Source organism: Mixophyes fleayi, chromosome 5, assembly GCF_038048845.1.
Source record: "Mixophyes fleayi isolate aMixFle1 chromosome 5, aMixFle1.hap1, whole genome shotgun sequence".
Classification (NCBI taxonomy): Eukaryota; Metazoa; Chordata; class Amphibia; order Anura; family Limnodynastidae; genus Mixophyes; species Mixophyes fleayi.
In genome coordinates this window covers 244,056,970-244,075,367 of record NC_134406.1, presented here as the reverse complement: position 1 = coordinate 244,075,367, position 18,398 = coordinate 244,056,970, and the positions used below count along the sequence as shown (strand labels likewise).

Sequence of the window (18,398 nt, the reverse complement as noted above, 5' to 3'; positions counted from 1 at the left end):
ATCGGCAAGACAGAGAGGGACCTAGGTCTTGAGCCAGAGAAACTAACAGTCTGGTGAGTGACAACAGGTAGGAGAGAGACGGTAAGTCTGCCAACTGGCCTGATTCTGGTGGGACAGTCCTGATTCTGGTGGGACTTTCCTTCTCAGTCAGGACTATGTCCTGCTTCACACGGCTCTGATTGTGAAGGGGATGCTGCGTTCGCAGCAATGCCCATGTGTTTGAAGTGGATGGGTTGGAGAGCGGCCTAGCACTGGCTTAAATTATACCCACATCAAGCTATCACTATAAATTAATTCACAAACACATTTTCTGTATTATATGACTAGTAATTATCTTGTCAGGAGCCTTAATTGATACTGCAGCCATGTGAATGTTCCTCGTCCGCTTCAAACTGCTGGATACAGAGAGGAAGATAATGCTGTCATAATTTCCACATCACAGATGAAGCACTTTGGATTACTTCACGTTTTTATAAGGGGAAAAAAACAGTGAGCACCAGTACAGAATCAATTATTTATCTTACACTATACATCTACAGCCAATGGGGCTTCCATAATAATAATAATAATAATAACTCACCATAGCACTGGGGCCCTCTATAATTAGAATAGTATTCTCTTCACAATTATTATAGGACTATTAAGTTCCTGAAGAACAGTGTGAAAGATAAGCATTTTGCTGCAATTGAATTGACTGATTATATTAATGCTACATTGATCCACATCTTGAATCAAGATCAACCTGAGCTGCAGCGTCATTACCTCATTCATATTAGCACCAATAAGGTTACCATTTACTCTTTTAATGAAAGGAGACCTCAACATAATTGAATATCTGCCATAAAGCTTGAATACACATCAGTGGACAAAATGGTGTAATAACTGTTCCCAACACTCATTACACCAAGTGCAAAAAAAAAAATGCTCCATCGACCTGAGACAGGGCAGGTGTAACTGCACTTATATAAGAGCCTTTATAAATACAGTAGCACACAGGGGGGGGGGGGGTTCCTAGTCTCTGGAAACCCCTGTTCTGCCTGGTGTGCCTGACGTTTTTTTTTTCTTTCTCTTCTTCCCCACCCAGCGCGGGTGGAGGAAGGGGTGGCGAGCCACGAGAAGATGGGGGGGGGGGGGGCGACGATCGAGTCATTAGTGGTCAGTGGCAGCAACAGGCAGCCAATCGTAAGTGCTCACTTCACTTCCTGTTTGTGCAGCGAGAAGCAATGCAGCAGAAGAGCACCTAAAGGTAAGTGAGGGGTGCTGATGTCAGTGTTGTGTGTGAGGGCAGCAGGGGGGGCGGGGGTGATGTCAATGTTGTGTGTCTGTGTGTTGACTAGGGGGCTTGTGGCAGTGTACTGTGTGTGATGGCACAGGGGGCTTGTGGAAATGTAGTGTGTGTGTGATGGCACAGGGGACTTGTGGCAATGTAGTGTGTGCGTGATGGCACAGGGGGCTTGTGGCAATGTAGTATGTGTGTGATGGCACAGAGGGTTTGTGGCAATGTAGCGTGAGTGTGATGGCACAGGGGGCTTGTGGCAATGTGTGTGTGTGATGGCGCAAGTGGCTTGTGGCATTTAGTGTGTTTTGATGGCACAGGGGGCTTGTGGCAGTGTAATGTGTGTGTGATGGCACGGGGCTTGTGGCAATGTAGTGTGTGTGTGTGTTTGATGGCATGGGGCTTGTGGCAATGTAATGTGTGAGGTAGGTAGTGGCTAATTAATGGGTTTTATTTTGTTTGTGGGGTGATGGTGGGGCAATCTAATTTAATTGTCAGGCGCCGTCCTGCTGCCTCCTCTGGGCGGCCGCCTGCGTCATCATCCTGCGCGTCTGGTTGCTTAGCAACCAGATGCAAGAAGTCCCCACCGTCCGGCGCGGCCATCTGAGCATGCGCTTCCCATTGCTAGGCAATGGGACGCTATTGGTTTAGCACAGCAGTGCTAATTAGCTGCTGCCATTAAAGGGACACTATTGTATAGCGCTGTAGCGCTAATTAGTTGCCGCCCATCACGACTATTGGTCCCCTGGGCTTTATAGGCACTTCCTGCCCTGACTCCTGTGCCAGAGTATCAGGTCTTCCTGCCTCCAGCGTATTGTGTGTGTACCAGTATCCTACTTTGTTCCTGACTATTCCAGTGCTGCCTGTGACCCTTTTGACCCAGACCGTTTTGACCACCCCTATTGGATTCTCCCTCTGTACTGCGCTACCTGAACGTTCCGACCCGGCTTGTCTCACCATTCTCCTGGACATCCTTGTGTACCGTGAACTACCAGAACGTTACTGACCCGGCCTGTCTGGCACCTCCTTGTATCTCGCTGTTGACTCGTGGAAGGACCGCGACCTGCGTGTCCCTGCAGCGAAGTCCATACTTCCTTGCGGGGGTTCCTGGTGAATACCAGGGGCACGTTAGACTCCGCGCCTTCCTCCGAGTTGCGCCAACAATAGCAGGTACGCATATATTTGTGACATTAATAGTGGGGTTGGTACAGACTTATTAAAGTAGGCTAGGATGATTAATTTAATGTTGGGGTGATTTGGGTGCTATAAATTAAATGTGTGGCAGAGTTTTGGAAAAAGGAATGCTATTTATTAAAAGTGAATGCAAGTTATTTAATGTATGGTAATAAATGTGATTACTGTTAATTTAATGTTGGGGTTGTTTGGGGGAAATAGGTCTTTTTATTAAAGGTGAATAAAATTATTTTACAGTCGGGCTGGTTACAAGAAAGGGGTACTAATAATAAAATATGAGTTGTTTTGATTTAATGTTGGACTGCATAGAGGCAGGAAGGCCTGCTGTGTTCACTCATTGCTGGTATTTCTATATCTCATGTACCTATTCTATTTCCAAACAGGGAACCAACATTCCAGGATCCAGACAAGCACAATTGAGCTTAGGACATGAGCAGCAGCAACAAGTATTGAAAGCAGGAAGAACAGGTAGGAGAGAACAGGACAGTCTGTCAACTGTCCTGATTCTGGTGGGGCAGTCTTAAGTTTGGGGACTGACCCACTCAGTCAGGACTTTGTCCCGACTACAGGGACAATTGGGGGGTATGTCCCACTTCACACTGCTCTGCTCATGAAGGGGGAGCTGCATGCTCCTAACAGTAGTGCACGCAGCATTGCTCGTGTAGAGAGCTACCTAGCACTGTCTAAAATTATAGCCTCGCCCCATGCATGCTGGTCACGCCCACTGGTGGTGTGCTGTGGAAACCCCCCTCCTAAAATCCTGCGTTTGCCCCTGAGTAGCTAACAAACCTAATGGTAGATAAAAACCTGTTAGCGGTAACATAAATCCCTGGGGCACAGATCATACAACCATACCTCAGAATGAAGAATTGTAGATTGATTTGACAGATACAAAACTCATTATGTTACAGGCAGTAGCAGAAGTTCCCCCAAAAATGTCTCAGGTCCACTGGTAGGCATAGAGGAGACTAATCAATGATGTACCAACTAGTGTGGGGAGAATGGGGCCTAATCAGACAATCACAGGTGGATTTTATGTGGATGGTCGAACACTTTTACTTAAACTGTTGAATTACTTTGTTAATACAGTGATGAATATAGCTATTTGATCTTTTATTTGAAGCGTTTTAATGTATGTGCTGCATTGAAATATGACTTGTATTTGCAACTATGCTTCATATAAGATAAAATAAAATGGAATATAAATAAGCCAAAATTGGGACAAAATAAGCCCCACCCTGATATGCTAACCCTTGTCCCTGATCTGCCCAGCCCTTGACCCACTAAACCTCATCAGCTTGGTGATGCCATGCATTAAATCACATCAGATGGGGTACAGTCCCCCCCAAGAGGTGGTGCAGTGCTGGCTGAGGTGTGTTCCCCAGGACTGCAGGGGTTCCACCATTCAGCTAGTTTAAGGAAGAGGAATATTGGATTAATATTACACTATAGGTACAGTTACCATTCAAACATTTTGCTAAGAAGCTCAGTAAATGTCTATTAAGAGACCAGGGGTAAATTTATCAAGCTGTTGGTTTGAAGAAGTGGAGATGTTGCCTATAGCAACCAATCATATTTTAGCTGCAATTTTGTAGAATGTACTAAATAAATGATAACAAGGGGCAGATTCAATTGTCTGCGATGTTCCTGAGAACATAGCCCGAAATGCATTTTTACCAATATTACGATAAAAACGAATGCCCATTTTTGCTCGTACCTCTATGGGGCACAAGCAAAAATGAGCATTACTTCTGTAAAAAAAATATCCGCCCAAGGTGTCTCGCGTCCTTTCCAGAGGCACCTCATGCGGATATTTTAAGAATTGAATCTGCCCCCTAGAATCTTATTGGTTGCTATGGGCAACATCTCCACTTTTTCGAACCTGGAGCTTGATGAATTCACCCTGAGTAGATAATTAGTGCCTAACACAAGGGATTGCTTGTATCCCATCCTAACATAAGCTGATTGAAACTTGTAGATGAACTTGGTTTATTTAGGGCATACAAATATACCAAGCTGTGAGGGTTTAGCAATATAATATATATATATGTATGTAAATAAATAAATAAATATATATATATATATATATATATATATATATATATATATATATATATATATATATATATATATATATATATATATAAATCATAATATAGCAGAAGTTCCTTGTTGCCTGATATGTAACTGAGTGAGGGTCAAGGTGGGCGGATGTGCTGTCACCGTGCCTCCGCCCCCCTCCTCCTTGTGATTCCCAGCCCTCTGACATGCACATTGTGAGAAGCTTCCTTCCCTCCCCTCTGCTGGAGCTGCAGCTGCTGCAGTCATGGCTGCTGATGGAATTGATGAACGCTCCCCTCTGATCTCTCCTAATTCTGGCAATGTCACCCCTACTGCACCTCCCTACATCCATGAGAGCAGCCTGCGAGGTAAGCACCAGCTAGATGCGTGCATAGTACATAGCAGTCTTCATTTCTACATGTGTCCTCTAATTCAAACTCACTGGAGGGAGGAGGTAGTGCCTTGCAGAGTGGATGAATCATATAGCTCTGTATTAGACTGCAGAGGTTTTTGGCTATTGCAGCTACTGGGCTTTGTTTGATGGAGATATAAGTATACACAATAACGTCCCATGACTTATCATTACACTGAATCCAGTGCCTTTGTTTCTGCACTATACAGCTAAATGAAAGCTAAAGGGCAGACAATGTACAAGCACATTTTCTGGAGTTGATTGATCAGGGAATTGGGGTTGTTTTTTTGTTGTTGCACGTGTCTATTATCAGTTCCCTGCACCGTGTCTCAGTGTTAACTAAATCTGCCCAGGATTAATCCTTCTAACAAGATTGACTGTACAAAGCTTTGCATGAGTAGTCACACTAGCATTAGTGAAATAATGATTAGGGCAAATAAATGGTTGCATGACGTATATTTGTCTGCCTAAGTTTTAGTTCCTCTGTTGTGACCAAAGCTCCCCTCACAAGTCCAGTTTAAAAACTGCTGGTTATATTAAAAAGTTATTTTTCTTGATTAAATGCATGTTTCAATACTTGAAAGGTTCTTATTAACATGTCTTCACCTCTTAACGTCATATGTACTGCTGTTTCATTTGAGATCTATTAAATGGCAATACATCCCTTACTTAAATTATATCATCATCATTTATTTATATAGCGCCACTGATTCCGCAGCGCTGTACAGAGAACTCATTCACATCAGTCTAAATTCTCTAACATACACACACAGACAGAGGCTAGGGTCAATTTTGCTAGCAGCCAATTAACCTACCAGTATGTTTTTGGAATGTGGGAGGAAACCAGAGCACCCGGAGGAAACCCACGCAAACACGGGGAGAACATACAAACTCCACAAAGATAAGGCCATGGTTGGGAATTGAACTCATGACCCCAGCGCTGTGAGGCAGAAGTGCTAACCACTTAGCCACCGTGCTGCCCTTACTTAAATTATATGGATATCGGACATCACTGGGGAGTTCTGTACCCATATAAGTGCATGAGACTGTAAGCTTAGTACTTTTATAAAGATTGCAGAATTCTAAAGTGATTTCTAATATATATATATATACATATAATTATAAATATTAGTGTGTGATTAATCATAATACACAAGCTTTCCTAATAAACACTGAATTGTTGACATTAAAATTCACCATTTATACATATATATTTACAGAACTTCTGATAAATAAGTCCTATAAGCAATAAATCTGCACAGTGCTCTTGAAAGAAAGGTATACACAAATGGACTAGAAGGTATTGAACAAGACTTTCTGGTTTAACTGTAATTGCCTTGTAATGGTTCCACTTCTCTGTGAACAACTTAATTATCTTTTAGTGAGAGTGGACCTCTGAAAGGCAGAACGTTTAGTTTGCATTTCTGGAAACGCTTTAAAGAAAGATCTAAAGACTTAATTGTGACACTTGTTTAATTATATGTTTGTACCTAAAGTGACTTATTCTGCAGATGTTTGGAGCTGTTTTTTTTAAAAAATTAATTCAGTCATCTCCAACCAAGTTTAGTTATGGACACATGTCTTGTGAAGTAGGATATGACAAGATAATTTATAAGCTTTGTTTACAGTCATTTACACATTTAAAGTGGATGAGCTTTTATTTGTGAATTGAACCAATATTCAGTTCACCAGAAGCGGTGGGGTAATCTTAAAGGGGAAATTCCCTGACTAAATATTCTCTCTGAACTTCCCAGTCATAAAAATCACATGATCAAACTTTTACCGGTCCTTCTGGTTTTTGTTTTTTTTGCTTTTCTACATAGTGTCTTTAGTACTATGTACTAAACAAAAGAAAAGAGAGTATTCTGTGAGCTTTCTCCTGAGCAGGCTTCTTCCAGCCTAAACAGCAATATGGCTGTGATGTGTAGAGGAGGTCAGCCCAGGGGAGAGCATAATGCACTCTGACATCTTCATTTGAATGTGACTTGTTCGCTTCAATAAAGGAAATATTCATTTCTGACAACCCTTGGTAAAGCAAATTTCTTGTTATAGATGTTCAACAGAAAGCAAATACCTAGCTGCTTCTTTGAAAATGACATATCTGTTGGTAGCTATAACAATCGGCGAACCTTAATATAACTTTACTTGGTTGACAGGTGAGGCCTTTCCTAGCGTTGGTGTACAAGAAGGATCACAGGACACAAACTTTCACAAAATATATAAAAATATGCTGTTTGTTTTCCCCATTAGCTAGTACTAGTCTATGATTAAGCAGGGCAGCAGCTTTTACTCATGTTAATACATGCAAATATGCAGATTCTGTGGTGATATATACTGTGTGTGTTATATATATATATATATATATATATATATATATATATATATATATATATAGTGTGTGTGTTTTAATAATATTATTATTATTATTATTATTATTATTATTATTATTATTACTGAACTTTTATAGGAAGATAAAGTGATCTACATGGGCTCAAATGATTCTACACTGAGAACCATATTCTAACATCTCCTTCCCCTCTACTAGCTGAATGTCTGAGCACCGTTCCTGGCATTTGTGAAGTAATTATCAGCTGGTGTTTCAATTACAGGTACAATCTCTGGCTGAAGGAGAATTCTGAATCTTGGTGGACTTGACACTTCTTGTATTCAGATCACTGGCTGTACAGATGCTGAGTCATCATTGCTTTTAACACAGGAATTCAAAGAAGTGCCTGATATTAAACAATTTTCCTGCAGCAGTAGTAGGCGTATATGAAATCTAATGAACTGTAGTGTGTGACTGTCCTGGATGACGGTAGAAAATTTTATTATTCAACAATAACTTTTGAAGAAAACATTTGAGAGATGAGTTTTTCTTCCAAAATAAGTTTAACAAAACATTATATTTTATAATAACTAATGCTTGCAATATATGTTCATGATGTGAAGGAGGTTCCTCTTTCAGATAACGTGGAACTTACGGCATTGTAGATGCCCTCCTTTGCTATATACATTGCTTCCTTCTGTGGCTGTCACTAAGGCCATTTTATTTTCAGAATTGTTTGTTCGTTTTCCCTTAGTTACAGAGATTGACCATTTTGTCCAAGCCACAGAGCATTGCTGACCTGCATTGTATCCAAAGGTGACTAACAGACCCAACTCTGCCTAGAGCGTATGTCTTGATGGAAAGCAAATGAAGGGGAGCTGAAAAGATTAAGCCGAGCTCCTAGTTCAATAAATCCTTTTGCTTTTTAGGATCTTTAACATATATTATGTGATTATTCTAAGATACTTTTTTTTTCAGGTGATATCAAACCACCTTTAGTTTCAATGGATTTTTAAAGGGCACCTGTCAATACATGTATCATTTTACAAAGATAAAGAGCAATTTGATGGAACCCTTTCTTTAGAGTTCAGTACTTGAATTATTTTTCGGAAGCAATTTTGTAGCTGTAGTACAAGTTAAAGCTTTACATGAGTGGTCAGATCTGGTCACATGGCTTCATCACTAAATGACACAATGTTTGTCCAACTTTGTCACACACTTGAATGGCCAAATTTACACAGTCCTGGTCTGGTAATTAGGCCATGAGGGTCCCAGGCAGTGCATTGGCTGATGGCAACATGTACATGAAGTTCATTAACTAAGTAGCTTTTAAGTCTGCAGATTGGTTGATTTTTTTTTTTTTTGTTTTAAATAGCAAAACAATTGTTTTTGGCCCATGTACCAGGAAATATCTTGCCAATATGGTTGCAAGCAACTTGGCAAACCAGGTTTACATTCAGGTTGACACAGATTTGTTTTAGTTTCGGTTTCTCTTTTAAGATGCAAAAAAAAAAGAACATTTTGACAATGGCATTGTCAAGGCCCCGTCTAATGAGCTTTTTATTTATTTAAATGGGAAGTTCCTGGGGAGAAGCCTTGACAACATTGCCACGTACCAGGGGGTGGTTGATGGACCTTTTGAAGGTGAGGCCAGCAGCTGGATGTTTTGTGCTCCATTAGTGCAATTGATCAATGTACATGGCCCAGGATCTCTAAGAGAGGTTTCCAGCACCTTGTTGAATCCATGTCACAAATTATTCTGTTCATTTATTTTTTCTTGTTGCTTTTGAGGACGTCTGCAGGTAGCTCACAAATCGTGTTTGGCTATTGGGAGTACAGTAAGTGTCTCATATTGCTCTCTGATTGCATATTACAAAGCAATTACTATATGCAAAATTGCTGTCCATTTCTGACTGTGCCTCTGTCCCAGTTTCCCTGACTCTGCTTAGTCTAATTGATGTATAATCGTGGAGCATGTTTGTGCTTCTAAGATGTGTGGTTTTCTGACATGCAAAACAAGCTGACTATTTAGTCTTTATTGCTCACCTTCATCACAAAGACTGATGTCTGCAGTCGCAGAGGATTATTTTTTTTATCTTTCTCTCACCCAGGGGGGTGTTAACCTTAAGAGTAATCAGCAATGAATAATACGATTCCGTTCGTCATCTTGCATATCTCGTTTATGGTCCATTTGGAAATAAGACTGGAAATATTTCTGCAAAGTTAAATTCTTTATTCTAAAACAATGTGGCTTCTGAGAAATTGTGCAAGAACAGTCTCCTGGTTAATGCTCAGTATGCAGTCAAGTGAAGTTTAACAATTTTATATCCGTAGTATATTTCCAAGTATCCACACATCATACCTGCACTCAAAATACTTACTGGTTTTTGCTCTTTCATTCCTGATGCTGATGGCTACATATAAAAATGAGTGAGAGTGGAAGGGGCCACCGTTAAATTGCAACTATATTCATAAAAATGAGGTGGATACAAGTTCATTTATAGAGGAGAAGGTCCCAATAGAGCTCTCAAAACTGAAAGTGGATAAATCAATGGGATCAGATGGGATACTTCCAAGGATACTAAAAGAGCTTAAAGGTGTGCTGGTAACCCCATTAACAGAATTATTCAATCAGTCACTAGCTCCAGGAGTAATTGTAGAGGATTGGAAAAGAGCGAATGTAGTCCCACTGCACATAACTGGAAGCAAGGAACAGGCGAACAGCTACAGACCAGTGAGCCTTACATCAGTAGTAGGGAAATTGATGGAAACACTCTTAAAAGAAAGAGTTGTAGAATATCTCAAATGCAGCAATTTAAGGGATCCCAAACAGCATGGATTTGCTGGGGGTGGTCGTATCAAACAAATCTTATGGACTATTTAGCCTAGGTGACTAAAGTAATGGATCAAGGGGGGGGGGCTGTAGATTTAGCTTTCTAGATTTTAGTAAGGTTTATGACACTGTCCCACATCGCAGACTGTTAAATAAACTGAAAGGTTTCATATTGGATTCTAACATGGTTGAATGCAAAAGATCTTGGTTGCTGGTTAAAAACCAGAGTTAAACTAAATAGAGTGCACTCACAGGAGGGAAAGGTTACCAGTGGTGTACCCCAGGGATCTGTACTTGGACCAGTGCTTTTTAATATCTTTATTGGTGACATTACAAATGGTATTGAAGGGGAAGTATGTCTTTATGCAGAAGACCCAAAGATATGCAACAGAGTAGACAAGCCAGGAGGGGTAAAACAAATGATTGATGACCTAGGTAGACTAAGGGAAAGGCCAAGACTGTGGCAACTACAGTTTGATGCCAAAAAATGCAAAATCATGCATTTGGGTATCAAAAACCCAAAGGTTAAATATTGTATTAATGGCACTATAATGGAAACTGCTGAGGAGGAAAGGGATCTAGGAGTCACTATTTCAGTTGACTTAATGGCAGGTAAGCAATGTAGCAAAGCAAGTCAGATGCTTGGTTGTATAGGGAGAAGAATCAGTAGCAGAAAGAAAGAAGTAATAATACCACTGTATAGGTCATTGGTACGGCCTCATCTAGAATACTGTGTTCAGTTCTGGAGGCCATATCTCCAGAAGGATATAAATACATTAGACTGCACAAAGAAGGGCAACTAAAATGGTTTATGGCCTACAGCACAAAACTTACCCAGATTAAAAGATGTTAATATGTATAGTTTGACGCAGAAAAGAGAAAGGAGCAACCTGATAGAACTTTCAAATATATCAAGGGTTGTAACATGGTACAGGAGGGAAACATTCTTCAAAGGAAGAGAAGTATTAGAACACCAGGACATATTTTCAGAGGAAATTTCAGGAAAAATGACTTCACGGAAAGGGTAGTGGATAAGTGGAATAGCCTCCCATCAGAGGTGGTAGAGGATAACACAGAGTAATTAAGACATGCCTGGGATAGACATAAGGACTAAATAGGTTTGGAGGTTAAAAATGGGCCGACTAGATGTGCCAAGTGGCTCTTATCTGCCGTCAAATTCTATGTATCTAACAATGGCTGCATTTACCATGCCCGTGCTTGGGTCAGTACAGCTCCAATGACGCCATGTCATTTAATTCCTTTTAATTTGCTGCTATTTGGTCTCCACCAACCTCCTATTTTCACAGTAAATATAATCGAGTAGGGAGTGATAGAGGAGCATGAAAATGTGAGGTGCATGAGCTCTAAATGTAGCCTTCTTGTAACCTAAAGCAATGTCAGCCAGCATTAGTGGTAATAGGTGATATCTTATTGGTTGCTGTAGGCTGTTGCTCTTTGTTACATGTAATTGAATTAGCCCCTATGTTATATAGATGTATTGCTGCCAACTAAAAGTAGTTACACAGGAGAGCTGATGTCTTTCTACACTGGAGGACTGCGGCTGCTGTACACATTCAAGGCATTCATTCTCTCCATCTACTCCTCCAGCCAAAAAGTGTGACCCGTAGGCTGACATGAGTACCCAGGGAGCAATTAATACACAGAGCACTGTCTGAAAGTAGACAGACAACCCCTTAGTTATTACGTGTGAATGTAAAGAGAACCAGTCCATTCCCCACAAATTGGTGCCTATGGATGATGCTTCATCTAGGATAGTGCGTTTTTTGTTTTTGTTTGTTTTTTTCTTGTTTGTTTATATTTTTACATGAGTCATTTTATTTTAGCTTCTCTGCATTGATTTTGAAATAATTCAATGATTTTCAGGTAATTTTGAGGCTTGACATATAAAGAGAAAAAAGTTTCAAAGTGCTGCGTAACAGCAGTGACTGCTCTGCCTGCCAGGCAACCGTCAAACCGTTGCTTTCTGTAGACTTATTCTCTGTGTGAAAACGCTGCAGCTGGCGATCAGAACAGCAATTCACTAGTGGAATATCGCTGGTGTGACTCTCTCCATATCTGTGTTAACATATTTGCAGCAGTGGATTTAATGGACGTATTTCCGCTGCGAGTTCACCAGTGTAGCAGTAATCTAACTTTGCAGAAAAACGTTTGACATCTCCCTGTTCTATAAATAGTCAGAAAATTGAACACACAAACGTTTTTTTAATCAGTAATTTTTAAATGTTTTTACTGTACATTTACAGGGGGGACATATGGAACAGTAAACCCTAGGAATATTTGGATTATGTTTTCTTTTCCTTAAACATAACTTGCCTTATGGTGATTGTTTCCATGCTTCATTTTAGAAATAATGTTTCCAGGATCGAAGTCTCCAAACTTTGCACAACTCTCTCAGGAGACGGTATGAAGGCTGTACAGCCCGTCCGTTACTGTTACACGAATAGTTCTTTTTTACATGTGGCTAATAAAGTTGAAGCAGCTCTGACATTTACTGGCGCCCGGCTGTGGGCTACTTCTCTGCTTCACTGCATGTGTCAGGCTGAGAATAATATAGACAGATTAACAGGATACCAGGAATCTTTTTTTTTTTTTTTTTATTCACATTTTAGTTTCTTCCATTGTTACTTTTGCTATAATCTGCCACAGAAACAGGAGTTGGAGTGATTGTATAGATTATTGAATCTATTCCACGGATGTGTTACCTAGTGTTCTTAAAACACCAATCCCATGGAAGAAAAAAAACAACAACTTTTAAGTAACTGTGTTGCCCTTTAAGAAGATGCATTTGTATATTTTTTTTCCCCCTACAGTCTGCTCTTAATGGACTAACATGGCAACCACAGTCACATGACACATGATGTAGTTAGCGGAGAGGCTTTGGGATGCCCCACTGAGTTCTGTCTGCACTGTTACATCCTCTTACTCCCCCACCCCCTCTGTCATCACATGACATGCTTAGAGCTGTGAGCCTGTGTCTGTGTAGCTGACTTTGTCTGGCAGCCATTTTTGTTTGCCAACAAGGGAGTTTTTGAAAAAGAGATAATGATTGTAGGAAGATAGCTAAGAAAAATGAGTGTGGGATGCATGCTTAAAAAGTTCTTAACTTGCTATTGAAAGAAAGAAAAATCTTTGTGGCGTTGCTGCTTTAACAGCTGTTACACGCCTATATGCTGCAAAATTCAACTAGCATGACTTTTCCTTGTTGTGTTTGTGGGTGTTTAAAAAAGTGTCTATTTAGGGATTATTTACACAGGTGTGTATTTCTGGTGGTCTGTTCACCATGTAATGAGAACTTAATTTGCATAAAGATCATTGATACAGTGTGATCTGCTTCCCCATACGCTTATCTGTAGAAACATAATGTGTTGCATGGGGGTAAACATAGAATTTTCTTCCGTGTCTGATTCTTGTGCAATCCAAGCAGACTACAACCTGAGCTGTTAATGCAGTTTGTGTGTTTTACTGTTGTGCCTCTAGCGTATCTTATGAAGGAGGGGTTACATGATTAGCTATACCTGTGGTCAGAGGCGGGACTAGTGAGCTGTGGGCCCCAATGCGGGGAGGGGGGAACCGGGGCACCCAACACTCTGCAACTGTCATACAGTGGGCCCCATTATGTCCATGGGCCCCAGGGCCGATGGTAGTGCCGCCACTACCTGTTGTATTTAACCTTTTGAAGCTGGAACCCCAAGAGTCGGTGTGCCGTTTTTCTTGCATTCTAAAAGAGGTGGCTCCCAATATCTGACAATTGGTGGACCCCAAAAACATCTTCTGGGAATTAGTCAAACTATGAGGGACAGTTGCTCCATGTCCGGAAACATGGCAAATTATTCCTGACAAGTTATTCCCTGCTGCAAATTGCCAGTATGGGCTTCCATTACAATTATTTGCACCCCTCTCATTTCATTGTCCCAAAACTACTGTATCATCTGTATCCTATTATCCTTGTATTTACAGTACAGGAAGACTTTTTTTTAGATAAACACAGTTTGTAACTGTTTGACCACTTGAATTGATGTAACTATGCTCCTTTTAAGCACTTGTTCACATTGGTGATGCTTAGTCTGCTGAAAACATCATTTATTTTTTTTTTTTTTTTTTTTTTTTATATATATTTTTTTTTTGAGTTAGTATTAATCCCTGTGCCAACAACCAACAAGAATTCAGTTGGTTTCAATTAAACGTTTCACACTTTTGCGGCTTGTGCACACAGATGTTGAAAAACAAAGCTAGTTAAATGGCTGGACACAACCTTGTGTTTTAATGGAGAAAAGCAGACTTCGTGAACGCTGCTCACAATGCCAAAATTGACACAAACGCTTGTCAGGTAGAGTGTATGGGTCCATTCACTTTGATGCAGATGGTCAGGAAGATAAAAGTGCTTTTAATAGGCTTTAAACATGTATTCTATGCTTTAAAGTAATACCCATGTGTACAAGGTGTTCTGTCCTTAACCGGTAAACTAATCAAAACTAATTGTTATGAATTTGCATACATTTTGTGCTCTCTAATAGATCTAAATAGAATTTAAAAGAAATAAATCACTTTAGTGTAAATGAGACTGGGCTTTTCACTGATCATGCAATCTTCAAGTTTTTTTTGTATTAAAACCAAAACAAAAACATTTTGTGTGGCAGATGGATATTTTAGAAGAGCCATTTGTTGGCTGTCATCATGTTTCTAGTAATTAGTGCTTGGCAATTATTACAAATTAAGTGGTCACACTAAGGATTTACGATGGATTTAAACGAAGAGGCTCATTAACTAACAAAATTAGTTTGAGTTAATTTTATTTTCAAGTGGCCATGTCATCATGGGTCACTATGACTGATTCTGCAATTTTAACTTTAAAATATATATATATATATATATATATATATATATATATATATATATATATATATATATATATATATTTTTATGGATTTTTTTTATTTTTTTTTGTAATTATTTTACAAGGTATGCAATATGCAATAAGGGAAATGGGGCTATTGGCAGGCAATTTGCATATAGACATATATAATAGAGATGAGTGGTTCGGAGTATGTGAAATTCAACAAGATTCAACTTTGGGGATTTGGCGGGAGAAAGAGTCGTGACTCTGTTTCTTTAGCCAAACTCTGATCTCAAAACAAGGCACAACATAGTTTTCGGAAAAATATTTTTTTGCAAAGCTCTCACGAGTTTTGGATCGCCGTCTTTTTGTATGTATAGTCCTCCTTCGTTTTCGCAAGTGCCATTTTAAGAGAGCCCGCGTATAGGGAGGAAGTTGGTTCCAGTGCTCTGCCCAGAAAACAGCGTTCAGGGTGAATGAGGGACATAGGAAAGCAATAGAACCCTGTCATTCTTTTAACCCAGCTGCTTGTCTCAGTAATCGAAATGTCTGAGACATCCCAGATGTGTTGCAAATCACTGTCCTTTAATGAGAGGTTTCACAGGCTTAAACTTTTACGTCCTGTGCCATAAATTGATATTGGGTGCTGGTCTGCAACCATGGGTCTGGGCTACTCTGATCTACAAACACCCTCTGGAGAGACGTTTAACATAATTAAAGGGATTTCATTTTAAGGTTTTAACCCCTGACTGTACACAGCTCCTCTGAGCTTATCAGGCTATTACTAGGAATTCACAAACATATATATTTGCAGTTATATGTGCCTAGAAATTAGCTTGCATATGACACATGGGAATTCCTGTTGGTAGGGAATTCCTTCTTATAGGCAGCTGATTGTAAATAGATATAGCAATGCCCTTTTGGCAAGGTGGATGGCACTAGACCATGGTAGACTTCCAAGTGGACTGTCTGAAGATATTACACCCGTTTCTGTCTGCTTTGAGGATGTATTGCTTCTCTCTATGTAGCCATATTATGACGCCCATTGGCGCCCTCCCAGCTGCAGTTCTTTGTCCCTTCCATGCTCCCTGTCTGGGTAAGTGATACTCTCTTGACGGATGCCTTGGTAGAATTCCTGTAGGTAGGCTTGCAGCTCCTTAGAGTTCACTGGCTGGGATTTTATTCTTAGATTGTTCCATGCAGAAAAGCTTTGGCTGCTCATCAATTTCACCATTGCTAGCGGCTGTCACAAACCTTAACACTAGGCACAATATAATAGTGATCTATGGAAGATCTCATTATGTACATAGCACAGTGTGCTGCAGGACGGCTTTAAGAACGCTGAATGTTTTGTTACGTACGAGGTTTGTCCTGAAGTAGTATCATTACTTTTTTTAAATTTTATTTTATTCACAGTCAAACAAACACACTGGCAGGTGACATAAGTCAAATAAAGAAAACTCGAGGAACTGCAATTTAGGAGTTTATTATGAGATAGATATATTCTATTTATTTTAGTGTTGACCTATTTGCAGTTTAGTAAAGCTGTTTATCTGCTTTAGTAAATATATAATACTTTCCAATACTTAACAAGAAAGTTGTTCTTGGCACGATTTCCATCTTCACATGACTCTATTATTGGCCTGCACATGCACCTCTGTCTGTAACTGTTACTAAATACTGTGCGTTTTATATATGTTTTCTTTTGTGATTTTTCAGCCATGCATTTGCATACATACCCAGCCTGTGTTTTTTTGGTTTTTTTTAGTTGATCTTGGATACGACACAGAGCTAATGTCATATTCAATGCAGCTTAAACAAACCACTCTGCCTGATTTATGTAAATTGGTTAAGTAAAAGCATAGAAAATATCCAGAAAGATTAGGCAAAGTTGCAGGAGGGTATATATAATCCATTAAATTAAAATGATCTGAAGATGGAAAATTGCCTTTTATACCCGCTAAAATCCTGTGGCCGTATTACCTCCCCACGACCTGCAACATTCTTTTATTTATTTTTTATTTTCAAACAATGAGGTGGATCAGCTGAGCATTCACGGCTCACACACCCAAAATCGGAGACACCTTCACAATATTGTGGTTATGATGGACTCCCCTTTTTTTAAGATTTCATCACTAGGGGCTAGATTTATTAAGCTGCGGGTTTGAAAAAGTGGGGATGTTGCCTATAGCAACCAATCAGATTCTAGCTGTCATTTTGTAGAAGGTACTAAATAAATGAGAGCTAGAATCTGATTGGTTGCTATAGGCAACATCCCCACATTTTCAAACCCGCAGCTAAGTAAATCTAGCCCTAGGTCTCCACTTGAGTAATTCAAACATCCGTTTATAATATCTAAGTCTGTATTAAAACAATCTCTATAGAAGAATACTCCAGTGACCTGTGATATAAATATATTTTAATAATGTGAAATCTGTATGTTTATATCACACTATTTGCCAAATACTGCAGCCATGAAGTTTCCCCCCCTCTGTGATAAATGTCACATTCTTTGCTGTTTACTCCATGTCACAAAATGCTCAAATGATTTGAAATCACTATAGCCTGAATCCCTGTAGTCTGCTTTCCACCCTGCTGATGGTAACGTCATGTGAATTCTTGTCAGTTTTAGACAGCCAGTCATGTGATTTACATTCTTCGAGAAGGCAGGAGCACAATAAAACTTTGCTTTGTTAAGGATCATAAATGTTCACTTAGGGATAAATACATTAGAAATCTAGAACTTAATGGGAGATGTATCAGGAAATACTCCAATAAAGGCACTTCTGCCCTCCTCCAGCCAACAAATAGTTAACCTAGTGAGCTAGCCAATGATCAAGAAGCTAACAAGACAGTATCTTTGGTTTTTTAGTATTTACAAAAGATAAGCTCACATTTAATTATGTTCAAAGGATAATTCCGCTTTCTAGAAAGCCTAATTAGAAATTAATTTCTCACGTCTTGAACCTCGGGGGAGGGCATCTCCCCTTGGACCTGCGTGAGGGGAGGGACCTGATAAAATGGGTCCTCCACAAAGATCTGTAGTGTACAGAGTGTGAAGTCTGGCCTGCAGCATTAAGTCACTTCTACATACCGCTGAATGGCATTTAAAAGTCCCAGGACGGCAACCAACTTGGACTTCTTAATGTTATGTCAGTGGGCTGAAGCAGCAGGGGAAATAAGGATATTATTTTGTATATCTGTGACTATGGAAACATACTGTGGACTGCATTGATTTTTTTTTTGATTTTTTTTTTTTTTACATTGATTTGTTGCCAAAAGTCACAAACTGCATTCACCTGAGCCTGCATGACGTGTGTAGAGAATGCAGAGACAGAATAGTATTAAAATAAATTTAATATGGCAGAATAGCCACAATGCTTAAGATAACATATTGTCATACAGTGATATTAAGAAACAAGTATCTAAAAAAAAAAAAAA

General features: G+C 39.7%; 1 protein-coding gene across 1 annotated transcript in view; it reads left to right on the top strand.

Moving 5' to 3' along the window:
• The first annotated feature begins 4,725 nt into the window (after positions 1-4,725).
• PIP4P2 (phosphatidylinositol-4,5-bisphosphate 4-phosphatase 2) overlaps positions 4,726-18,398 on the top strand; it is a 28,798-nt gene continuing 15,125 nt past the window's right edge. Inside the window, exon 1 of the mRNA XM_075213772.1 lies at positions 4,726-4,899. Within this exon, the coding sequence (XP_075069873.1) occupies positions 4,797-4,899 (103 nt within the window). The 5' untranslated portion in view covers positions 4,726-4,796. The remainder of the gene's footprint in view (positions 4,900-18,398) is intronic.